This window comes from Cnephaeus nilssonii (assembly GCF_951640355.1).
Source record: "Cnephaeus nilssonii genome assembly, chromosome: 6".
NCBI lineage: Eukaryota > Metazoa > Chordata > Mammalia > Chiroptera > Vespertilionidae > Cnephaeus > Cnephaeus nilssonii.
Genome location: NC_137077.1, coordinates 3,324,269 through 3,349,331, shown reverse-complemented (window position 1 = coordinate 3,349,331; position 25,063 = coordinate 3,324,269). Strand labels below are relative to the sequence as shown.

The following is a 25,063-nucleotide window of genomic DNA, read 5'->3' as shown; positions in this document are numbered from 1 at the left end:
GTGCACTCGTTGGCTGATTCCTGTATGTGCCCTGACCGGGATTAAACCCGAAACCTTGGCAGATCCGATGACACTCGGACCAACTGAGCCCCCTGGCCAGGGCTGACCTATATTTCCATCCTTACCCTAACACCACACTGTCTTCATTACTGTGGCTTTGAGGCAGAGAGAGGATAAGTGGCCGGGACTCCGGCTAAGGGGGCGAGTCAGCGGTGCTGACAGACGAATGGCAAACAGCCTCAGACACACAGAACAGCTGCCCCCTGGGTGAGGGGAGAGCACACCGGTGCCGGGTCAGGGACTAGGGGTGCCCTCCAGATGGTCAGGAAGCAGCTTCGTACAGTTTCCAGGAAATGCTTCCTAATCCGACCCTGCGGACAAGGAAGCGCCTGAGACTGCAAGGTGGAAAGAGGAGAGATGTCCTTTAGATCTGTTGGCCCTGAAGTGGTCCTTGACCCAGAAACGTTTGGAGACCTCCACCGGAGTGTCTGTGCATTTCTCTCCATTTTCTCACCCAAGGGGAAGGGGCGGGGGGGGGGGGGGCGGGGTCCGGTCCCTTTCTCTTTCATGCAAACCAGTAGCAGCCTCAGGGCAAAGGGCAGCGCGCCTTGGAAGATGCTCTGGTGGCGCGGGCCAGGCTCCGGGCTGCAGCCAGGCGAGGCGCCGACAGGGGGCGCTGCCGTCTCCCCGGGGCCGCCTGCGCCCCAGGTCCGCGGCCCGGCTTGGGGCGGCGCTGCCCGCTGGCCATCCCGGGCGCCCCTCGCCGCGCCCGTCCCTCTTGCCCGCGTTCACTTCACACTCCGCGGCGCCGCCCCACCCTCGGCCCGGCCGCTCACGGAGGCCGAACTCGGGGTCTGCGGAGGGCGGGCCTTCCTCCCCCGCCCCAAAGCCTCCCACAGACCCGCCCGCCGGGCTCCCGCGGGGAAGCTCTTCCGCTAAACAAGTCGCACGTGCCTCGCCCAGGACGGAGACGCCCCCGCAGGGGTTCAGAAGGAGGGACCGGGGTTGGGGCGCAGTGAGGACTCCTACAAAACACACACACACACACACACACACACACACACACACACGAGGCCGCCTACAAACACACGTGAGGACGCGCACACACAGCTTCTCCCGGGGCGGATGCTCTCGCCCCGCCCCCACTCGCACCCCGCACCCCCACCGCGGCCCCCTAGCGAGTGCGGGATCTCCCGCTGCCCCCCCTCCCCGCCCAGTACCCGCGCGCACCCCGCCTTCCCCGCGCCCCCGTGCGCACCTGGCAGCATCACCGCCAGGGATCCCTCCGAAGGGAGGGGCGGGAGGATCGAGTGGGATCGAATGGAACCTCCGCCCGTGGGCAGCGTTTCCTCCCCGCCCCGCCCCGCCCCGCCCGGCCCGGCTGCGGGCGGAGGAAGCGCTCACCTCGGTCCGCAGCGCGGCCTGGGGGCTGGGGACGTCCCTCCGGAGCCCGTTCGAGCCTCGGAGCGGCCGCCGCCTCCGGCTGGAAACTTTTCCAGACTCTGGAAGGGGGCGGGGCGCAGTGTCAGCGGCGGGAATCGCTGGAGACAGGAAGCAGGAGCCTTTGGGGTGGTGGACGCCCCACCCGATGTGCACAGGCTGTGTTCTGGACGGCTCTCCCGGAGCCTGTGTGATGGTGCTGGCCACGCCACCCCGATAAATCCAATGCAATAGAGAGAATAAAGAAACAGGAACCCTAGCTGGTTTGGCTCAGTGGATAGAGAGTCGGCCTGGGACTGAAGGGCCCCGGGTTCGATTCCGGCCAAAGGCACATGCTGGTGCTGTGGGCTCGGTCCCCAGTGTGGGGTGTGCAGGAGGCAGTCAATCAATGATTCTCTCTCATCATTGATGTTTCTATCTCTCTATCCCTCTCCCTTCCAATCTGAAGTCAATAAAAATATATTTATTTATTTTTATTTCATCTTATTTTTTTAATATATTTTATTGACTTTTACAGGGAGGAAGGGAGAGGGATAGAGAGCTAGAAACGTCCATGAGAGAGAAACATGGACCAGCTGCCTCCTGCACACCCCCTACTGGGATGTGTCCACAACCCAGGTACATGCCCTAGACCAGAATCAAACCCGGGGCCCTTCAGTCCGCAGGCCGACGCTCTATCCACTGAGCCAAATCGGTTTTGGCAAAATATATTTTAAAAAAATAAATAAAATAAAAAAGAAAGAAGGAAACATGAATCCGGGGGGAGGGGCATGGTTCACACGCAGCCGGTGGCAGGTACTGCACGTGCGCGTCGCTGGCCCCAGGATCCCAAGGGATGGGGCCCCGGCCGGACCAGGTGATGGCGGGAAGGATGAGAGGACGGCGCCCAGCACTGGTGACGCTCGGTCCGGTGGAGGGATGGCGCCGAGCTGGACGGAGCACCTCACACCTGGTCCCCAGGGCCGCGGGGGCTGTGTGAGCCAGATGCCCGGTAAAGACGTGGTGCCGAGGCCAAACGCAGCCTCCCTCCGAGGGTGCTCAGCCTCCCTCCGAGGGTGCTCAGCCTCCCTCCCCAGGGTGCTCAGCCTCCCTCCCCAGGGTGCTCAGCCTCCCTCCGAGGGTGCTCAGCCTCCCTCCCCAGGGTGCTCAGCCTCCCTCCCCAGGGTGCTCAGCCTCCCTCCGAGGGTGCTCAGCCTCCCTCCGAGGGTGCTCAGCCTCCCTCCCCAGGGTGCTCAGCCTCCCTCCGAGGGTGCTCAGCCTCCCTCCGAGGGTGCTCAGCCTCCCTCCGAGGGTGCTCAGCCTCCCTCCCCAGGGTGCTCAGCCTCCCTCCGAGGGTGCTCAGCCTCCCTCCGAGGGTGCTCAGCCTCCCTCCGAGGGTGCTCAGCCTCCCTCCGAGGGTGCTCAGCCTCCCTCCCCAGGGTGCTCAGACCCGCCGGCCGCACCTGAGGCCGCAGTGGCTGCTCCTGTTTCACTGGGTGAACCGTCGTTCAGCGGGCCCGGCGCTGGACCCGCAGGAAGGAGCCCTCCGCCTTGGCCACGATGCTGAGGGGAAGGTCGGACCCCGAGCACAGGGAAAGCTAGAAAGAGGAACGGACAGAACTGGAGTGCGCCAACAGCTAACAAGATAATTGGATAGAAAACATGCCCTCCCCGCCCTTTCCCGGTAAGAATGGCGGGCTTGCCCTGACCGGTTTGGCTCAGTGGATAGAGCGTCGGTCTGCGGACTGAAGGGCCCCGGCTTTGATTCCGGTCAAGGGCATGTACCTGGGTTGTGGGCACATCCCCAGTGGGGGGTGTGCAGGAGGCAGCTGATCGATGTTTCTCTCTCATGGATGTTTCTAGCTCTCTATTCCTCTCCCTTCCTCTCTGTAAAAAATCAATAAAAACATATTTTTTTAAAAATAAAAAGAATGGCAGGCTTGAACAGGAAGAGAGATTGGTCCTGGCGAGGGAATCCGCCATTCTTGTGTAGCTCCAGAATAAAACCTCTTTCCTTTTGCACCAGCACGTGCCTCAGGAGTCCGGCTTTGGTTGCATTCCTTGGTCAGTTAATAACTATTCTCCTGCTTTTATTATTTGGTCCATGCCTTTTTAATCTTCTTGTTAAATTTCTGTCTTCCAGGTTACAACAGTTTCATGTAAACATGATGACATTCCAAATATTCCAGCCCATACTTCAACAACTGGGGGATATAGAACTCAGGCCCTTAGATCAGGCAGGAAGAGATTTTTTATTCCAGTTTAGGCAGGGTCTATACCAGGCGTCCTCAAACTAGGGCCCGCGGACCACATGCGGGTGTTTTTGCCGTTTTGTGTTTTTTTTTTACTTCAGAATAAGATATGTGCAGTGTGCATAGGAATTTGTTCATAGTTTTTTTTTAAACTATAGTCCGGCCCTCCAACGGTCTGAGGGACAGTGAACTGGCCCCCTGTTTAAAAAGTTTGAGGACCCCTGGACCTAATCTCAGCCTGAAGCAACTACAGACCACAATCCTTCATCTTCCCATATGATTATGGGATGGAAAACTCTCCAGGAGGGTTTATGAGGCAGGAAAGCCTAAAATAGGGAACAAAAGCCTCAAAGTCTGCCCCTCCCCTTTTCCACCTTGACTGGAAAATCACCGATGTGACCTTCACTGAGCACCTGTTTCCCCACTTCCCCCTCCCACTGTTCTGTAACTGAGAGGACAAAAAAAACTGCTACCTGGTGAGGAAGCACGAGAACCAGCCACATTGGCAGAGACCCTGAGGACCACCTTGTCCCCACACTTCCCACATTTAATAACAATCCCCCATGTGGACGGCATGGGCACATCTCATTCTCCAAGCTCGCGTGTCCTCACTTCTTTTTTAATATATTTTTATTGATTTCAGAGAGGGAGAGAGAGAGAAACATCAATGATGAGAGAATCATTGATCAGCTGCCTCCTGCACGCCCCCTACTGGGAATCAAGCCCGCAACCCGGGCCTGTGCCCTTGACCAGAATGGAACCCAAGGCCTTTCAGTCCCCAGGCTCTATCCACTGAGTTAAACCTATCCTGGAGGCGGGGCCTGGGCTGGAGACAGGGCCGGGGCGGGAGGTGTGGCCTATCCTGGAGGCGGGGCCTGGGCTGGAGACAGGGCCGGGGCGGGAGGTGTGGCCTATCCTGGAGGCGGGGCCTGGGCTGGAGACAGGGCCGGGGCGGGAGGTGTGGCCTATCCTGGAGGCGGGGCCTGGGCTGGAGACAGGGCCGGGGCGGGAGGTGTGGCCTATCCTGGAGGCGGGGCCTGGGCTGGAGACAGGGCCGGGGCGGGAGGTGTGGCCTATCCTGGAGGCGGGGCCTGGGCTGGAGACAGGGCCGGGGCGGGAGGTGTGGCCTATCCTGGAGGCGGGGCCTGGGCTGGAGACAGGGCCGGGGCGGGAGGCGGGGCCTATCCTGGAGGCGGGGCGGCGCCAGGCGCCCGGGAGGGACCTGAACAGGCATCTGTGCTCTTGGGAGCGACCTCAAGGCGTGAAGCGACGGCCGCCGCGCGAGCAAGGGACGCGACTATGGGTGAAGACACCCTGTCCAGGGACCCTTAGACCCGAGGGGATGGGAGGCCTCTCGCGCGCTGCCACCCGCCCACCCTCTCACAGGGAGCGCGGAGGGCGGGAGGGGAGGGTTCGCCGGCCTCGCCGCCCTCCCTCGCGGCGCATCTCCGAGCGGGGCCGGCAGGGGTGGTTGGAGGGAGGACCCGGGAGTCCCAGTGAGAGAAGTTAAGCTCCCGGGAGTTTAGGGGCGTGCAGGACCCCAACCCCGTGGGAAGGGCATCCCAGTGAGAGAAGTTTAGCTCCCGGGAGTTTAGGGGCGTGCAGGACCCCAACCCCGTGGGAAGGGCATCCCAGTGAGAGAAGTTAAGCTCCCGGGAGTTTAGGGGCGTGCAGGACCCCAACCCCGTGGGAAGGGCATCCCAGTGAGAGAAGTTTAGCTCCCGGGAGTTTAGGGGCGTGCAGGACCCCAACCCCGTGGGAAGGGCATCCCAGTGAGAGAAATTAAGCTCCCGGGAGTTTAGGGGCGTGCAGGACCCCAACCCCGCGGGAAGGGCATCCCAGTGAGAGAAGTTAAGCTCCCGGGAGTTTAGGGGCGTGCAGGACCCCAACCCCGTGGGAAGGGCCGCAGGGCAAAGGGGCCGCTCCGGGCGGTGGAGCCGGCAGCGTCGGGCGGGCTGAGAGCCAGGTCCTGCGCTGAACCCTGGCTCCAGCTCTCCCTCCCTGTGACCTTGGGCTTGTACTGCACCTCCCAGGCCTCAGTTTCCCGGGCTGCGGAGGCAGGGTTCTTAATATTAAGAACCAGCCTTAATATTTGTGTGGCTGAACGGATGAATGTATAACTTACTGTGAAGATGTGGGAGATGGGCCACTTCATCTTACCTGAGCTCAGTAAAGACTCAGAAAATGTTGCCCATTATTATTATTATTATTATTATTATTACTGTTTACTCCGGTTTCCAGAAAAGGACACCGAGGCTGGGTGTTCATCACTTTGCCCAAGGTTGCACAGGCAGCAAGTGGCAGAGCCCAGAGCTAGCCAACCCCCAGACTATTCTAGAAAGTTCTGTGGTGAAGCCCTTCCAAGGGTTTCCTCAGTCAGTGACCCAGTTTATCTTCCCTGCCTCTGGGGATCCCCACGCCCACCGCCGGGTGCCCACCTCGGGGTCTCTCCCTGTAACCAGCGAGGGGCAGCACAGGAATCCTGGGTATCACATGGGGGTGAGGGGCCGGGCCCAGACCAAGGGCCAGAAGTGGGGCTCCCGGACTGAGCTGATGGCTCCTTCAGGTCTGTTCTCCGAGCTGAAGATGGCTGTGCCCTGGGGCCACATCGCCGCCAAAGCCTGGGGCTCTCAGAAGGGCTCCCCGGTTCTCTGCCTGCACGGCTGGCTGGACAATGCCAACTCCTTCGACAGACTCATCCCTCTCCTCCCAAGAGGTGGGCTGGGCGGGAGGAAGGCCAGGGCGGGGGCAGCGCTGCGGGGGGTGAGCAGGCAGAGGCCCAGTCACACTCCTCTCCCCCTCTTCCCTCCCTCTCAGACTTTTACTACGTGGCCATGGACTTCGGGGGCCACGGGCTCTCATCCCATTACAGCCCAGGGCTTCCCTATCACTATCAAAACTTCGTGGGTGAGATCCGCAGAGTCTCGGCAGGTGAGTAAGGGGCAGAGTGTGTGTTGGGGAGCGGGGCACCCTCTCACTGTGGCAGTGAGTGTGGTAGAAGGAAGCAAGGCTGGCCTGGGGTGACCTGCGTCAGGCCCCAGCTCTGCCAGGATCCATGGGTGACAGGGAGGCTGGCGGCCGGCAGGGGGGCGCACTTCCCCCCGCGGGGTCCCTCCCTGCAGTGCAGCCGGCCCTCAGCCTGGGCTCCTGAGGGGGCGCCCCAGGTGCTGGGACAGAGGTGCGGAAGGCTGGGCCCCCAGACCCGGCTCTGTGCTTTCAGCCTTGAAATGGGATCGCTTTTCCATCATGGGCCACAGTTTTGGTGAGTACACTCGCCTGGACCGGCTGGGCTCCTGCGGTGGGCTGCGAGGGACGGGGAGGAGTTGGTACTCAGGGCCCTTTGCCCTGCACTTCTGGGAACTTCAAGGGAAATGAAGGGGTTCATTCGACATTGACCTTTGGACACTGTGGCCTTTGGGCTCAGGTAACTCCCTTGAGGCACATATGGCCCCTTAGGTAGTTGTCTCCCAATTTCAAAAAATATATTCTTATTGATGTCAGAGAAGGAGAGGGAGAGATAGAAACATCAATGACAGAGAATCATTGAACGCCAGCCTCCTGCCCGCCCCCCCACTGGGGATCGAACCCAGGCATGTGCCCAGACTGGGAATCGAACCGTGACCTCCTGGTTCCTAGGTCAAAACCCAACCACTGAGCCATGCTGGCTGGGCAGGTGCCTCCCAATTGGATGAGGGAATATGGCCCTGAGTGGTCAGGTCTGATGAAGGGGCCACGTGTTCCCAGGGAGGGAGCCCCAGGTTTGACAGCAAACACGGAGGCGCCTCATTGGAGGGAGGAGCTGCAGGAAGGTCTGCGGGTGTGATTGCTGGGCAGCACGGCCCACTGCGGTTCTGTCTCCTAGGTGGCACTGTGGGCGGAATGGTGAGTAGAAGGCTTTGCCCTGATCACCTATGCCACCTTGGTGCTCCTCCAAGTGGGGTGGGAGAGCAGGAGGCGGAAGAATTACCTGGCACCGGAAGGGCCCCTTGGGGTCACCAGTTTTGGATCAGCGTTTTGTTCGCTCTGCCAGCTGGCTTTGTAGAACCCAGCAGTAAACACTGGGGCAAACAGGAACCCAGGACACAGCCACCCCCGGGGTTTGGAGCTGGGTGCTGGGTGCAGACGGGGTGAGCAGGGGACAAGGTGCCCTGAGGGATAGGACTTGGTCTGGCCTCTCGGTCAGCAGCCTTGCCCCAGCCTGAGAGATGTTTCTGGAAACACCAGGGAAAGGATGAGTCCCTCTCCCTTCTCCTCTTCATTCCTCCCTTTTTGTGTCGCATCGTAGTTTGCCTGTATGTTCTCCGAGATGGTGGATAAACTTATCTTGCTGGACTCATCCCCTTTTGCTCTGGACTCTAATGTAAGAATGGGGCGGTCACAGGGGACCCAGGTCCCAGGTAGGGCCCTGGGCACTGTCTCCTTTGGTGGGTAGCACGGAGGTGGGGGGGAGTGGCAGAGGGTAGACAAGAGGAGTCCGCCTCTCCTCTCTCTCTCTCTCTCTCTCACACACACACACACACACACACAGAACGGACCTATGCGGCTACATTGCTTGGGGTGGGAGGGGAAGGAACACGGTGACCTTTGTTATTAGCTTCGGAAGCCCGGTGTGGCCGGGGATCTGGACCTTGCCCGCTCAGCACACCACGGGGTGGGACAGAGCAGGAGCGGTGGGCGAGGAAGCTCTGGACACACCGGCGGGCCAGCCCGCTGCGCTCACACTCAGCCAAATGCCCGTGTGCCCTGCACACAGGACGCAGCAGCCCTGGGTGTGGACTGAGGGGAAAGTGCTGACCCCGCCCCCACCGCCACCAGCAACAGCAGCCAGTGCTGACCCTGCACCTGAGCCCTGGCCCTGCCCTATGCCTGCTGTGTGACCCTGGGCAGTCCCTTCCCCTCTCTGGGCCTGTTTCCTCACCTGTTCACAATGAGGAGGTTGGGCCCTGGCCAGTGTGACCCGGGGGCTGGAGCATCAGTCCGTTCACAGCGGTGGAGGGCATCATGGTCAGGGGACTCTGAGCCTGGGGACACCCTCAGCTCTGACGCTGCTCTGCTCCGAGGGCTGGCTCTTCGGCTGTGGCACAGCCCCTTCGTCAGCTTCAGTGTTCTTGTCCGATAAGTGACCCTGAGCCCCGTAAGGGCAGGAACCATGGTGTCTTTGCTGTCGCCACACGCCAATCCCGGCACAGCACGTGCTCAGTGAAGGCTCGCGGCCTAACCCGGGGGCATCCTGAGGGCCCACGAGATGGGTGGCTGCCACTCTCGCTGTCTGATCTGCTTCCCCCGCTGAGGAGACGCACACAGTGCCCGGGCCTGGTGAACGCTTGGTCCTCCCTGTACTCAGCGTGTTACCCCCTCTCCCCACTGCCTCTCCAGGCCCTTCCCAGGGGGAGCTGGGATGGAGAGGGGTACACTCAGGGGCAAGCTGGAACACCCTGAGCTGCACCCTCCCCACCCCCGTGGCCATCTCCCCGCCGCCGCAGCCATTTGGTGACAGCAGGCATTAACCAGGTGAATTCTGGTTGAAGCATCATTCCCACCACCGGGTGGTTCCTGACTTCCGGCCCTTTGCCGGAGATGTTCCCTCCATTGTCCAAGCTGCCCCTCCAGCTGTCATCCGAGCTGAGCCCCCCGCAGTCCCCACCACAGGCCGCTGGGCCAGTGTGGCCAGGCAGGCAGCCTGCTCTGGGTCAAGGGCTCACTGGCAGGCCCGATCCTGCGCAAACCGGCACTGGGTCAGAAGGCATCCCCAGGGGCTGCTGAGGGCAGAGCCTGGGCTGGGGGAGGGGCGGCCCTTCGTCTGCATGGGGGGCGCTCCCCTTGAACCACGGATGTTTAGGAACTAGAGAACCTGCTGACCTACAAGCGGAAGGTACTGGAACACACGCTGCTGCTGGAGCAGGCCGCCAAGGGGCCCTCACGCGTGCTCAGCCCGGAGGAGATGCTGCAGAGGTGGGTGCCGTGGGGGCCATGGGGGAGACGGGCTGGGGGAGACGGTGGGAGGACATGAGGGAGCCAATCACGCGGCCGGAGGAAGGAGCTTCGGTGCCAAGTCCACACCAAGCTTGCGTCTCTCTGTGCCCACCGGGGCCTCAGGCTCCTGGCACCATTGCCACTGCGTCTGCCTCTCATCCTCCCTGTGCAGCGCCGCCCCGCTCTCCCCTTGCACGCTCTCTCCTTCATCACCTTTGTCCCCCTGCGCCCTCCCCAGACCTGCCGGGCACCTGGCTCACTGGCCTCCTCCTCTGGGCCTCAGCCAGATGGCACTGCCTCTGGCAGCCTGTCCTGACCCTGCGCCTGCACGGCTGCCACATCTGTGCCTCCAGCACCTGTCCGTGCCTGGGCGGCAGGGCTCCGTGAATATTTGGTGTCTGAGGAATGGGAACACCCCACCCCCATGGATGTGAACATGCCCTCCACCCGCCTGCGGCCTTGCGGGGTGGCCTCCCTTTCCCTGCCCTCTCTCCTTCCCATCAGCTCCTCCTGACCCAAGGCACCCAGCACCCTCCGTCTCCCCAGGTTCCTGAATAACAGACATGTGGGCGAGGAGTGCGGGAAGCTGCTGCTGCAGCGGGGAGCCACCCAGGTGCCCACAGGTAAGGTGCTCCCCGCCCAAGGCCGCTCATGGGCACTGCTCTTGGCGAGGAGCCATATAACTAAGCCTGTCTTGGGCCAGGCGTGACCCTGTGTGCTCTGCGAGTAGGATCTCAGTTAATCCTCCACGGCCCTCTGCTCAGCCTGTTTGGAGCAGGAGAAACTGAGGCTGGGGAAGGCCCCGTGACTTGTGCCGTGAGACAGTGCTGCACGCCCCGAGGCCGCTCCTTGGGGGCAGGGGCAGGCGTCTGGGGACCAAAAGCTGTGCGGGTGTCCGTGCCAGCTGACTGTGACTCCGGCTTACCAAGTACTGAGTGGCACGAACCCAACGCCGTGGGCCCTGGGCAAGTTGCGGAGTTCATCGGCTGCTGGCAGAGAGCAGATGGGGCGGTGGGGCTGTGAACTGGCCCAGCCCGTTGTTCTCATGGGAGGAAGGCGGGCCTGGTCTGGCCAGCATTTTCAGTTGCTCAAGAGAAGCCAGAGGCCTGTTCCTCCTATTGCTTTCCAGAAATGGCAGAAACCAGAGGTCAAACGGACTGGCCAGGACCCGGCACTGTTTCCCTCGCTGCCAGTCTGGCCTGTTGTGGGGGGTGACCAGTTGCCATTTGAGCCTCTGCCTGGCCCTCCCTCAGATCCTCATGGAAAGGGGAGTCGAGGGCGGAGGGCCTGGGCCGGGCTCCCGGATGTGCACACAGATGCAAGGCCTGGGGGGGCCCTGGAGCAGAAGGGGGCTAATCAGGACGCAGGGAACCGATTAGGCCAGGCCAGGGTCACGTGCAGTGATGAGCACAGACGCTGACCCGGGTGACGGGGGTGGGAGAGGAGGGGGGGAGTGGCAGTTGCTGGATCGGGGTTTGGGACCAGCCCCTCTGCAGTGGCCTTGGCCCTTTGGGCCCCGGGTTAACCTAAAAGAAGACCGTGCGGGTTCCCAGATGCCACGGGCACGGGGTGGTGACATTGGGGGAGGTACCCCCCCCCCCGAGTCCAGAGACCCTGAGAGCCCCCAATCCTGGAGCAGTGCAGGGGACTGGGATAGCTCCATCACTGGGCCTGACCTCTGAACTCTGTGTTCGCTGCCTAGGGCTGCCGTTACCAATTCCACAGACTGGGTGGCTTACCTCTCAGTTCTGGAGGCCAGAGACCCAAGGTCAAGTGCTGGCAGGGCTGTGACAGACTCTGAGGACGCCTCTCTCCTAGCTGTCTGGGGCCCTTGGCTGTGCGCACTCTCCCTCTGTGAGGCCAGAGCTAGCCGGACGCAGAACTTGGTGGCCGCGGGGAGGCACAGGGGCTGGGGCGCTTGCAGTGTGACCTGCAGGCAGAGGGGCTGGGTTGGCCTCCTGGAGAAGGTGACTTCTGAGCAGAGCAGAGTGGTGCAGGTCAGGGCGTGCTCACAGGACATCCGGGAGGGAGGTGGCCCCTGAGGAGAGGTGCCGCACAGGCCTGTGGGAGAACCAGGGGGCTGTGAGCAGAGGGGAGGGCGGGTCCCTGGCTACCCTCTAATTTGCCTTCTGCCTCTGATGGCCTAGGCCCGTGGGAACAGCTGGAGGTATTGGCTTGAACGGGAGAACCCAGCTCTGGTTCCCTAATGACTGCAGCGCCAGCCCTCAGGCTGCGTGGCCCTGGGGTTGCGGGCCGGATTGGCTTCGCTTGTGTAGTTTGAACCCCAAAATTTGGCCTGGAGGGGATTTTGAACAGGTTGTTCGTATATAAAACAGAAAGGTTGTGGTAAAAATGGAATTTCCAGTTTCTGTTGAAAAATAGGAAGACCTGGCAACATTCTGCGTTTCCCATGAGCAGCAGCTGCTGGCTCGGCCCGCTGCCTGTGAGTGGCACTGTGGCTGGAGTCTGCGACCTTGGCCTCAGCAGGCCTGGCAGAGGAAGGGGAGGGAGCGGGTGTAATGTTATCTGAGGTTTATTCTCTTACCTTTGAACTTGGGCCTCCTTAGTAGTCAGAAGCCTCTAACGGGGCCTGCTGGCTGGGGGGCGACACTCCTGGGCCCCTGGTCCTCTCCGCTCCCAGCAGCCACGCTGCATCCTGCCTAGCCCAGGGCTGCAGCAGGGACTTCAGGGCCCCGGGCCCCTTCACTTGCAGATGAGGAAACTGAGGCCAGAGAGGGCGGGCCCAAGGCCTTCCTTCCCATCTCAGATGCCCACATGAGGCTGTCGCCTGTCCTCTGACCAACTGGCTAGAACTGGCGTTCCCACACCATCAGGTTCAGTAATTTCCTCGAATGGCTCAGAGCTCAGGAAAACGTTTGCTCACCCTGGTTCACTGTGAAGGACACAGCGCAGGCCCAGTCACAGGGCAGCTGCGCAGGTCAGGGCTGGGGCTTGCAGGCCTGCCTCCTCCCCGCACCTCCACTGCTCCCCAGCCTGCCTCTCAGGTCAGGTGCTGTGCTCCAAGGGCCTGTATGGAGGTTTCATCCCACAGGCCTGACTGATTAACTCGATCCCCAGCCCTCCCCACTCCCTGGAGCACGGATTCATCTTTCAGGCGACCCCTCCCATCCTGTCTCTCAGGAAACTCCAGGGCGGGGCTGTGTCAGGAACTGGGCTCAGACCACATAGCAGGACAAAAGCTGCTCCTCGCACTTTTGTCAGAGAGTTAACAGTTTGTTTTCCTTTTCCAAACCACCAAAGGAAGTTCTACAACGTGGTGGGTATTGATGGACGGATTTATTGATGGGTGGATTGATTTTTTAGTTTTTTAAAAATTAATTTTAGATCGAGGGGAAAGGAGACAAACATTGATTTGTTGTTCCACTTACGCATTCATTGGTTGGTCCTTGTATGTGCCCCGAGCGGGGATCAAACCCGCACACTTGGCGAAACCGGACCACCTCTAACCAGCTGAGCTACCCTACCCAGCCCTCCCTGCAGCCATTGCTCCCGGGGACATTGCCAGGTGCGGCTCAGCGTGGCATCCGTCCTGCCTGGTGAGGCCGATCTGTCCACCTGCGGGATTTCGGCCCGGAACCCAGGCTCGGCCTGGAGCCGGGATCACTCGCCAACCTTTTGACCCCTCCAACCGTCCTTTTTGCTCGATTTCTCTTGGACGAGGGGCGGTGTGATTGTTCACTGTGGGGTACTTCATGGTGATTGAAGACCCGCAGGGTCACTTAACGTTCTCGGAGACTCTGGGGCCAGGAGGGAGTTGTTCCTACGTCCATCCTTATGCGCTACCCCCTGAGGTGGCCGGGGAGGCACCGGGGTGGCCACATGGCTTGTGGCCTGGTGGTGGACGAGCTCTGCCCCAGCTGAACCCCAAGGGGAGTCGGGGATGGTCCCTGCCAGTCCAGGCTGAAGAAGTGAGCCCTGGCGAGAGGGCAGGCTCCCAGGACAGCGGAGGTGAGCCCCCCCCGCCCCTGACCAGCACCGTCTGCTTCCCTCCCAGGCCTGGTGCTGAGCAGTGACCGGAGGATCACCTTGGTGAGTGCCTTGCCTTCCTCTCCCCTCCCGCTCCGTCGGCCTCTGGGGGTGAGATACACATGGCACAGTATTACCACCGGCAGCCATTTGTACGGACACCACTCAGTGGCATAAAGTAAACTCATGATGCTGGGCAACCATCACACCCCAGCATTCCGCATCTCCCCATGTAAATCCTTCCCCGGAGCCACGCACCCCCCCGCACCGGGACCACGTCCTGTCAGTGGAGTCAGCGGGTGTGGCCTGTGTCTGGCTTATGTCACTGAGATCAGTCCTCCAGGGTCACCGTGTTGTACCCCGTGTCAGAGTGCGCTCCTTTAGGGCTGAGAATGCCCCCTGCGTGGCCACTCCCTTCACCGGGAGGCACATGGGCCTGCTGTGGAAGCACCAAGCTTAGCTCAGGCCGAGGAGCAGGAAATGGCTGGGAGGGTGCGGGCGGAGCAGGGCAGTGCGTGTGCGGGCTGTGGCCAGCGTGTTCATAGGAATCGTGTCTGACCCGCCACGAACACAGTGACTTAGTGGGTCCTGGCGGGAGCCTTCGTGAGTTAACCCACCGAGTACACCCTGATGCCCTCAGTCGGGCTGCGCGCGGAGCTCGGACACAGGAGGCCCGGTGCCCTCGGAGGGCTCAGACTAGAGCCCCACCCGACGGAAGTGTGATGGGAGCCTCCTAAGTGCGCCTCCCCAGCAGCCATGTTAAAAGAGTGAAGGAAACAGGTGAACTCACGTTGAACATTTTTAACTCAGTGTGTCCAAGGTGTCCCCTCAGCACGTAGTCCACGTGAAACGTGAAGGCAGCCGACTTCTTTCCTCTTGTCCTCCCAGTCCAGTGTGCGAGCCACACGGCAGCGCATCCCGTGGGGACCAGCTCCCCTCCCAGCACACAGGCCCCGGCGGCGGGGGGACTGGGCAGCACAGGCCCAGACATCGTCAGGGTCAGACGGTGGTCCGGGCTGAGTCGGAGGCCAGCAGGGACTGGGCATCGAGGGTCCTCATTCTGCCCTGGGTCTCAAGCCAACTTCTCAGGCAACTGTCCGAGCAGGCAGGTGGGCTGCGCTCCAGAGCCCAGGGCCAGGCTGTCAGGGCGGCTCTGCGGGCAGCCTGTGGCCGGAGAGGCAGTGGGAAGGGGCCACACTGAGACCGAACATCTGGGCCCAGAAGCAGGCAGTCCTCTGCCTGTCGCACGGCCACACCGGCTGGGAGTCTGGGAAACCGCCTGGACGATTGAGGGGGGCAGAGCCTGCGGCCTGTGCAGTGAGGCCTGTCGGGAAGGGGGTGTGGTTGGGCCCTGGGCTCCGTCCTGGGGAAGGTGGATGAGGTGCCCACCAGGCTCCCCAGGGCCCTCAGGAGACAGGTCTCACACCCACAGCAGAGCCTGGTGCCTGGCCAGTGGGTCAGTGGGTCGGAGCGTGGTCCCAGGCACTGAAGGGTCACTGTTAGATTCCTGGTCAGGGCATATACCCAGGTTGCAGAATTGAACCCCGGTTGGGGTGCGTATGGGAAGCAACCCATTGGTGTTTCTCTCACACACTGATGTTTCTCTCTCAAATAAATAAAACATGTTTTTAAAAATGTATCTTTTTATTGATTTCAGAGAGGAAGGCAGAGGGAGAGATAGAAACATCATGAGAATCATTGATCGGCTGCCTCCTGCACGCCTCATACTGGGGATCAAGCCAGCAACCCGGGCTTGTGCCCTTGACCAGAATCAAACCCGGGACGTTCAGTCCCTAGGCCAACACTCTGTCCACTGAGCCAAACTGGCTAGAGCAATTAAAAAAATATGTATTTTTTAATGACCGCCGGTGTGGCTCAATGGTTGAGCCCGGCCAGGAATCCAACCAGAAGGTCAGAGTTTGATTCCCTGTCAGGGCACATGCCTGAGGGAGGCAGCTGAGCAATGAGCCTCTTTCATCATTGATGTTTCTCTCCAATCCTCTCTGAAATCAATAAAAATGTATGTTAAAGCAGAAAGCATATCCTCGGGTGAGGAGTAGAAATGACTCACTGTGGTTCCTGTCTCTGCAGCCAGAGCACACCTTCGATTTCATCAGCAAGGAGCTGTGTGTGCACGCCATCAAGAACCTGCAGGCCCACGTCCTACTCGTCAAGTAAGTCTGAACCCAGCAGCCGCGCTGTGAGCACGGGAACCTGCAGGTCTCCCAGGAGTGAGGTCCCGCCCCCCCACGGCCACAGGCTGGGGAAGCCCTCGGCAGCTGGTGCCTGGCAGGAAGGCCTTCCAACAGGCGACTGTGGAGGGCACCCCAACCCTGTAGCCACCTGGGCCCCTCCCTTTCCCAGGCCTCTGCTGCCGCTCCTGCCTGCCTTTCTCCCCAACGCCCGCACCTCAGGGTCTCACAGCAGCGAATGTCCTTTAATGTGGCCTAGATGCCACCCCCCCACACACTGCAGTCCGGCACCGGCCACGCCCAAGGCAGGATCTGTGACCCAGGGACACCTGTCTCTGGTGCCGAGCACAGGGTCTAGAAAGCACGCACTCAGACACGCACAGCCACACCCTGCACACCCGCCAGGTGACTCCTCTCACCTGAGCCAGTGTGGTCAGCAGGATGGCCAGAGCCCCAGCCCTCAGAGCGATGGGGCTGTCCAGGGGTGGGGCCACGGTGGCACACAGTCTGGCGTCTCTCAAGCAGTTACCACAGGGCCCTCTGGCTGGGCAGTCCCACTCCAGGTGCAGGCCCCAGGGAGGCCCACACTGGTGCACGATGGTGCAGAGATTCCTCATCACCACAAGGACCGCGGGCTGTGTCCGCCCTAAAAGGAAGGAGGCACTGACACGTGCCAGAGCACAGAGGGACCCTGAAAGCACTGGGCCTGCCTTCCCCGCAGCCCAGGGAGGGAAACGGGGCAGACCGTCAGCTAGCCCTGCAGTTGTCTGTGGGAGAGGACACAGGTTGGGTTTTTTTGAGGTGATGAAAATGCTCTAAAATTCCCTACTGGTGGATGCACATCTGAAGATATTTAAAACCATGGGATTATGCACTTAAATTGGGTGAAATTAACTCAGTAAAGCTTTTTTTTTCTTTTTTTTTAAAGAAAGCCCGGCCAGTGTAGTTCAGTGCTTGAGCATCAACCCATGTTCCAATGTTTGCAGTTTGCTTCCCCGTCAGGGCACATGCCCAGGGATGGATCCCCAGTAGGGAGCATGCAGGAGGCAGCTAATTGATATTGCTCTCTCTCTAAAAATCACTAAAAATTTTAAAAAAAGAAAAAGTACAGACTCAAGCCGTTCACTGGCTGTACATTCACTGGCTATGAACACGGGCAAACTGGGACTTCAAGTGCGGCTGGGTACTGAGTGCCTGAATCTTGACTTAAACTTGAACTCAATGGGACCCAGCTGTGGACAGGGGGAGGGTAGCCCAGGCCAGGGTGCAGGGCACTGCTGGAAGCGGACCTGAGATGAACCCTGGTTTCTTGCTTTCCAGAGCAACCGAAGGATTTTTTCACGTGAGGAGAGAGTATGAAGCTGACAAGGGGCCCATGCTTTTCATGACTGACACGCTGAAATCTGCCCTAGGAGAGGTAGGTGTGGGGTCAGGGTGGCTGGGGTGAGAGGGGGCATCATGCTCTCTGCGCTCCGCCATGCTACCTCTTCTTGTGACATCAGAGAGGAAGGGAGAGGGATGGAAGCATCAATGATGAGAATCATTGACCGGCTGCTTCCTGCACACCCCCTACTGGGGATTGAGCCTGCAACCCTGCGGTGTGCCCTTGACCGGAATTGAACCTGGGACTGTTCCGTCCACAGGCCGATGCTCTAACCACTGAGAGGAGCCAGCTAGGGCACGCCATCTTTCTTGCACTGGGGCCCTGGTCTGGCTCAGCCCCAGGTCCACCAGGTGACCCTCCGGGAGCTACCAGGCCTCATCCCAGCTGTGGTCACAGTAGAGTGGCACAGAATAGACTGTTACTGGAAGACTCCGATTTTATTGTCCTCACACGCACCGGGCCAAGCCCGACCCAGCCAGCGGCCATCCCGGTTTCCTAGGGTCCCAAATGGGAACAGATGACCCGTCCCTCATTGGGTGCTGGCTGCAGGTGGGGGTGGGCCCCCAAGCAGGAGGGCTGGGACTTGTGCTGTGACTGTCCCTGGGGAGCAGCTGGCAGGAAACGGTGGTCGTTCCCCCATGCACACCCGACCCCGGAAACGGGAAGCCTGTGGGTGACTGGGTGGCCATCGGCGGCTCCCTCCCAGGCAGGAGCAGAGTGGGAAAAGCTGCTGGTTCTTCTCCCAGGCGGGCCTGAGAGCCAGCAGCTGTCCCCTCCCTCCCCAGCGGTTCCAGTATGTGGAGGTTCCAGGCAACCACTACGTCCACATGAACCAACCCGACCACGTGGCCGGTGTCGTTGGCTCCTTCTTACAGAGCGGGACCAGGATCCCAGCCCGGCTGTAGCCCTGGGCCTGGGGCCACTGAGACCTTGTGCTCACCACTCTCCGCCGGACGCCCAGCTCCTGGGGCCCAGCCAGGCCAGCACGTTGGGGCCAGGCCTCACTGGTATTGGGCAGCATGAGCTGGCAGAGCAGAGGTGTGGGGTGAGATTGTCTCCAACATTTGTGAGCTCAAAGGGGAGACCGTGTCTGGATTCGGGCTGTGTGTGTGTGGCTGGAAACGGGCAGTGAGCGGGGAGTGCGGGAAGGGCTGGATAGGCCGCCCGGCCTGCCGCCAGCAGCTCTCGCAGCCGTTCCTGTGCCCGCCTGGGTGAATAAATTGTTCTTTCTCTCTCGCTGCCTCTGAGGCTTTCACGGGTGCGGGGGCTTGGCCACTGAGGGGTAAGGGGAGAACATGGCGCACACTTAGCTTTTGGCGGAAGATCCAGACAGTCTGGGAGACAGGAGCGGAAGGAACCACTTCCTGGGCCGGTGGCTCCTGAGAGCCAAGTGCTCATGCTGGGCAGGCTCCCAGTTCCGTGCTCGGGGCTGCTGAAGACCAGGACTGAGGGTGGCACTGTCCTTTGCCCGCCGCCTGTGGGCTGACTCTCGGAGCTGTCTGACGGGGCAGCTTCCGGGCCTGGGCACTCTGGAAGCTCCAGGCCGTCGTGTCCTCGCCGGCCACCCCCACCGCCCTGTCCGTGCGGCTCAGTAGGGACGGAATTTGCGCTGGGCCCGCATCAGCTCAATCCTCTGCTTGTCCTCCTCGAACTTCTTGCGCAGCTGCGCTAGATCTGGGGCGGGAGGGGGAACGGCCACCATCAGACAACGTGCCCCCCACTGCCCCCCATGAGCCCTCCTGGCCACACACACACTCTCCACAGCAGCCTCTGCACCACTGCCAGCACCCGGGGCCCACCTCCTGCAGTCTGGCCCCAGCACAACTGCTCAGGGCTCTGGCTCTGGGTCCCACACCCCAGGTGCCTCTGCAGCCCTAAGTAACCCAGAGGACCCCACAGCGACCTCTAGGGAGCAGAGTGGGACCAGCACACAGGTGCGGCCTGGCTGGGATCCCAAACACAAAGCCTGTTGGGAAGCCTTTGGCCACAGGCCTTGCCCACAGGCACAGTTACCCGCCTGTGCCCCCAGTTACCCGCCTGAGCCCCCAGTTACCGCTTGTGCCCCCAGTTACCCGCCTGAGCCCCCAGTTACCGCTTGTGCCCCCAGTTACCCGCCTGAGCCCCCAGTTACCGCTTGTGCCCCCAGTTACCCGCCTGAGCCCTCAGTTACCGCCTGTGACCCCACTTTCCCCTAGTTACCTACCTGAGCCCCTAGTTACGCGCCTGTGCCCCTAGTTACCACCTGAGCCCCTAGTTACCTACTGTGCCCCTAGTTACCCACTGTGTAACTCCTAGTTACCCACTTGTGCCCCTTTTACCCACCTTAGCCCCTAGTTACGCACCATGCCGTAGTAATCCCCCATGCCCCAAGTTACCCCCTGTGCCCCGTTACCCACCTGAGCCCTCGGTTACACACCTGTGCCCCCAGTAACCCACTGTGTCCCTAGTTACCCACCTGTGCCCCTAGTTACCCACCTGTGCCCCCAGTTACCCACCTGAGCTCCCAGGAACCCACTGTGCCCTAGTTACCCACCTCAGCACCTAGTTACCCACTGTGCCCCTAGTTACCCACCTCAGCCCCTAGTTACCCACTGTGTAACACCTAGTTACCCGCCTGAGCCCCTAGTTACCCACCTGTGCCCCTAGTTACCCACCTGAGCCCTTAGTTACCCACATGTGTCCCTAGTTACGCACCATGCCCCTAGTAATCCACCGTGCCCCCAGTTACCCCGTGCCCCTGGTTACCCACCTGAGCTCCCAGGAACCCACTGTGCCCCCAGTTACCCTCTGTGTGCCCTAGTTACCCACTGTGCCCTAGTTACCCACTGTGCCCTAGTTACCCACTGTGCCCTAGTTACCCACTGTGCCCTAGTTACCCACTGTGCCCCAGTTACCCTCTGTGTGCCCTAGTTACCCACTGTGCCCTAGTTACCCTCTGTGCCCTAGTTACCCACTGTGCCCTAGTTACCCACTGTGCCCTAGTTACCCACTGTGCCCTAGTTACCCACTGTGCCCTAGTTACCCTCTGTGCCCTAGTTACCCACTGTGCCCTAGTTACCCACTGTGCCCTAGTTACCCTCTGTGCCCTAGTTACCCACTGTGCCCTAGTTACCCACTGTGCCCTAGTTACCCACTGTGCCCTAGTTACCCTCTGTGCCCTAGTTACCCACTGTGCCCTAGTTACCCACTGTGCCCTAGTTACCCACTGTGCCCCTAGTTACCCACTGTGCCCTAGTTACCCACTGTGCCCTAGTTACCCACTGTGCCCGTTCCCACCAGGCCGTTCTTCCGTTATGGGAGGGACGGGGAACAGCGTGCTGACCACGGACCAGGAATGGACGGACACACAGGGCGCGTACTAGTTCCAATTCCACTGCAGCAGGGCGTGGGCCCCAGGCCACAGGGAAATGACAGTGGGCTCAGGGAGGCCCTCAGGCCGGGCGCACACATGGACCCTGAGCTTTCAGGACCCTGGAAAGAGGCAGCAGGAAGCTAAAGGAAGTGGCAAGTCTGGGGTACCGAGTGCAGCGGTGTACCTGCCAGCCCTCCTGGACCACATGTCTGGCTGAGAGCCATAGGGCCCACTGCCACCCAGCTTCACCGTCCCCTCAGGGGACACTGTCCCTTCCCCTCATGCTGCAGACCCCGGGAATGGAGGCTCACCGGAACAGGCTTGGGGTGAAAAAACTTCGACTTTGGCTCCTTGGGGCTCTCGGTGAGCTCGGGCTTCCCCTGCAATTCCACGGACTGGACGGGGCCACAGGGGGAGAGGAGGCGGGCCAGGCACTCCTGAGGCGGAGGGAGCACAGTGTGAGGGTGCAGGCCCTTCCAGGAGCCTCCTCCCCCCTGGAGATCCGGGGTCCCACGTCTGTGCCCCAGCCGGGGACACGAGGGAGGGCCTGGGCAAGCCACGGCCTCAGCATGGAGGTTAAAATCCTCTGTTCCTCCAATTCGCCAGGGCCTCACATGCCTGTACCCTTTACCGGAAAGAGCAACCCTCTCCTCTCCACCTGTTCACTTCACTTCCTGGGAGGAGCCCTACCTGCCAGGTGAGACCCCCCTGCTCTGCGCCCTCACAATCTCTCCTAAGGCCCTACCTCTGTACTTGTAGAGGGTTATCTGGATAATCGCTCATATTCCCGCACCTTTTAGTTCTCTCAAAATCAGGGACTGTTCTCTGTCCTCCCACCACCTTCTTCGGAGCACGAGGGGGGGGGGGGGAACAGCTGCAGCCCTGCACGCAGCAGCTCCCGGGGGCGGGGGAGACAGCGAACAAGCAGAAACCGAGGCTGCAGCCCATAGGAAAGAAACGGGAGGCAGCACAGGGTGGCGGTGGCAGCGGCCGTGGGAACCGTCCTGAAGGCTTCTCTGCGGACGGGAAGGACACAGAGCGGCGGCAGCAGTCAGGGCTCAGCTGCTGGGGACTGGGAGAAGGGCCACAGCCAGTGCAGAATCCCCGGGGTGTAAAGAGCTGGGGCCTCGGCGGCACAGAAAGCGGGAGCTGAAATACCGTCTGCGCAGCACAACACGTGGGGCCACGGGGCCAATGGTAACAAGTTTGGGTTTTACTTTAGGCCTAACTTTAGCCACTGGAGAGATTGGGGGGAGGGGGGGTATTGGGGGGGTGGGGAGACGACTAGAGGTAAGAGTGTGAAGCAAAGTCTGACTTTAGCCCCTTAGCCGGCTGGTTTGGCTCAGTTGGTTGGGCTTCCTCCCTTACACCGGGAGGTTGCGGGTCCGACTCCCATTGAAGGGCACGTGCGGGGGTTGCGGGCTGCGGGCTGATCCCCGGAGGGAGCGTGCAAGAAACAGCGCGTCAATGTTTCTCTCTTTCCCTTCCCCTCTCTCTAAAAATCAATAAAAATATCTTAAAAACTAAGAGAAAAACAGACATAGATGCAGAGGACAGACTGGTGGCTGCCGAAAGGGAGGGGTTTGGGGCACAGACCCGCCCAGGAGAGAGCTGACGGGCGACTAGGAACTGCAGAGGGAAGAGGCTAGACGTGCTCCCCGAGGGGGAAGGTGTGGGACACGCCCGAGGGGGAGCGGGGACAGAGGCGGGTTCACCCAGGGAGGCGCCGGCCACAGCGGCTCGTCCCAGGAGAGTCTGTGCGAGGAGCCCCGTGGGCCTCACGACCCGCCGGGCACCGCCGAACCCGAGCCGCGTCTGGGCGAAGCCTGGCTGTCCCGCCGCCCCACGCCCGTCCCGCGGCCCCCCACTGTCCCGCGGCCCCCCGCCTGTCCCGCGGCCCCCCACTGTCCCGCGGCCCCCCGCCCGTCCCGCCGCCACCCGCCCGTCCCGCGGCCCCTCACCTGTCCCGCGGCTGCTTTCCTGTCCCGCAGCCCCCCACCTGAGTAGCCCGGGGGCCTCGGAATCCCCTCTTCAGGGTCCCGCGCCCCAAGCTTCCTCTGGCGCGCCACCATCTTGCCGGCCGGAAACCGCGCGGGGCGCTGGGAGTTGTAGTTGGGAGTTGGGAGCTGCGTGTTTCCATGACAACGGCGCCGCGTGGGGTTCCCACGCTTTCTTTGGCCACTTGCTTCCTTGCGCAGAATGAAGTCAGTAAATAAGATAAATGAGCGAGTAAATGAGGGCGTGGACGGGTCGTTCAACCGGGATGTGATCTCTCTCTCATCAATGATGTTTTTCTCTCTCCCTTCCTCTCTGAAATCAATAAAAAATATATATATTTTAAAAAGCAGTTTTTAATTTTGATGAAGAATTTTTTGTGGATACCCAATTGTCTTTAAAATATTTTATTTTTATTTTAAGGAATATGAACATTTTCAATTTTTAAAAATTGATTTTGGAGAAGGGAGAGAAATTTCAATATGAGAGAGAAACATCAATCTGTTGCCTTCCGCATGCGCCCCAACCAGGGGCTGAACCCACAACTTGGGTATGTGCCTCGACTGGGAATCAAACCAGCAACTTTTCGAGTGACACCCATCCAACTGAATCACACCAGCCGGGGCTGAACCATTTATTGAAAATATGATTCTTTCCCCCACTGAACTGTCTTGGCACGCTTGTTGAAAATTAAATGACCAGATAGATGAGGCATTATTTCTGGACTCTCCATTCTATCCCATTGATCTATCTATATACTTTTTTAAATTTTAAAATTGACTTTTTAGAGGAAGGGAGAGAAACATCGATTTGTTGTTCCACCTATCCGTGCACTCATTGCTGATTCCTGTATGTGCCCTGACCGGGATTAAACCCGAAACCTTGGCAGATCCGATGACACTCGGACCAACTGAGCCCCCTGGCCAGGGCTGACCTATATGTCCATCCTTACCCTAACACCACACTGTCTTCATTACTGTGGCTTTGAGGCAGAGAGAGGATAAGTGGCCGGGACTCCGGCTAAGGGGGCGAGTCAGCGGTGCTGACAGACGAATGGCAAACAGCCTCAGACACACAGAACAGCTGCCCCCTGGGTGAGGGGAGAGCACACCGGTGCCGGGTCAGGGACTAGGGGTGCCCTCCCGATGGTCAGGAAGCAGCTTCGTACAGTTTCCAGGAAATGCTTCAGACTCCGACCCTGCGGACAGGGAAGCGCCTGAGACTGCAAGGTGGAAAGAGGAGAGACGTCCTTTAGAACTGTGGGCCCTGAAGTGGTCCTTGACCCAGAAACGTTTGGAGACCTCCGCCGGAGTGTCTGTGCATTTCTCTCCATTTTCTCACCCAAGGGGAAGGGGCGGGGGGGGGGGGGGGGTCCGGTCCCTTTCTCTTTCATTCAAACCAGTAGCAGCCTCAGGGCAAAGGGCAGCGCGCCTTGGAAGATGCTCTGGTGGCGCGGGCCAGGCTCCGGGCTGCAGCCAGGCGAGGCGCCGACAGGGGGCGCTCCCGTCTCCCCGGGGCCGCCTGCGCCCCAGGTCCGCGGCCCGGCTTGGGGCGGCGCCGCCCGCTGGCCATCCCGGGCGCCCCTCGCCGCGCCCGTCCCTCTTGCCCGCGTTCACTTCACACTCCGCGGCGCCGCCCCACCCTCGCCCCGGCCGCTCACGGAGGCCGAACTCGGGGTCTGCGGAGGGCGGGCCTTCCTCCCCCGCCCCAAAGCCTCCCACAGACCCGCCCGCCGGGCTCCCGCGGGGAAGCTCTTCCGCTAAACAAGTCGCACGTGCCTCGCCCAGGACGGAGACGCCCCCGCAGGGGCTCAGAAGGAGGGACCGGGGTTGGGGCGCAGTGAGGACGCCACACACACACACACACACACACACACACACACACACACACGAGGCCGCCTACAAACACACGTGAGGACGCGCACACACAGCTTCTCCCGGGGCCGATGCTCTCGCCCCGCCCCCACTCGCACCCCGCACCCCCACCGCGGCCCCCAAGCGCGTGCGGGATCTCCCGCTGCCCCCCCTCCCCGCCCAGTACCCGCGCGCACCCCGCCTTCCCCGCGCCCCCGTGCGCACCTGGCAGCATCACCGCCAGGGATCCCTCCGAAGGGAGGGGCGGGAGGATCGAGTGGGATCGAATGGAACCTCCGCCCGTGGGCAGCGTTTCCTGCCCCGCCCCGCCCCGACCCCTCCCGGCCCGGCTGCGGGCGGAGGAAGCGCTCACCTCGGTCCGCAGCGCGGCCTGGGGGCTAGGGACGTCCCTCCGGAGCCCGTCCGAGCCTCGGAGCGGCCGCCGCCTCCGGCTGGAGACTTTTCCAGACTCTGGAAGGGGGCGGGGCGCAGTGTCAGCGGCGGGAATGGCTGGAGACCAGAAGCAGGAGCTTTGGGGTGGTGGACGCCCCACACGATGTGCACAGGCTGTGTTCTGGACGGCTCTCCCGGAGCCTGTGTGATGGTGCTGGCCATGCCACCCCGATAAATCCAGAGCAATAGAGAGAATAAAGAAA

The 25,063-nt window shown here is 61.0% G+C and overlaps 2 protein-coding genes across 2 annotated transcripts in view; one reads left to right on the top strand and one right to left on the bottom strand.

Moving 5' to 3' along the window:
* Positions 1–24,877, bottom strand: part of LOC307101732 (ribosomal RNA-processing protein 7 homolog A-like) — a 31,313-nt gene extending 6,436 nt beyond the window's left edge. Inside the window, exons 1-3 of the mRNA XM_079775082.1 lie at positions 24,781–24,877; positions 22,521–22,748; positions 20,871–20,996 (exon numbers count right to left, since the gene is read on the bottom strand). Of these exons, the coding sequence (XP_079631208.1) occupies positions 20,871–20,996; positions 22,521–22,631 (237 nt within the window). The 5' untranslated portion in view covers positions 22,632–22,748; positions 24,781–24,877. The remainder of the gene's footprint in view (positions 1–20,870; positions 20,997–22,520; positions 22,749–24,780) is intronic.
* Positions 6,186–18,878, top strand: LOC307101727 (serine hydrolase-like protein). The gene is made up of 11 exons (XM_079775073.1): positions 6,186–6,387; positions 6,489–6,602; positions 6,892–6,933; positions 7,534–7,553; positions 7,957–8,031; positions 9,511–9,623; positions 10,191–10,267; positions 13,660–13,694; positions 15,723–15,805; positions 17,144–17,240; positions 17,993–18,878. Exons 1-11 carry the CDS (start codon positions 6,225–6,227, stop codon positions 18,110–18,112), a joined length of 939 nt encoding a protein of 312 aa, XP_079631199.1. The 5' UTR covers positions 6,186–6,224; the 3' UTR covers positions 18,113–18,878.
* Positions 24,878–25,063: the final 186 nt, after the last annotated feature.

What these genes read in the sequence shown, in the direction of transcription:
- LOC307101727 (XM_079775073.1), top strand. Translation starts at nt 6,225, where the DNA reads ATGGCTCCTTCAGGTCTGTTCTCCGAGCTGAAGATGGCTGTGCCCTGG. An exon ending in GATCCGCAGAGTCTCGGCAG is followed by an intron (nt 6,603 to 6,891) that starts GTGAGTAAGGGG and finishes CTGTGCTTTCAG; the next exon opens with CCTTGAAATGGGATCGCTTT. An exon ending in TGAAATCTGCCCTAGGAGAG is followed by an intron (nt 17,241 to 17,992) that starts GTAGGTGTGGGG and finishes CTCCCTCCCCAG; the next exon opens with CGGTTCCAGTATGTGGAGGT.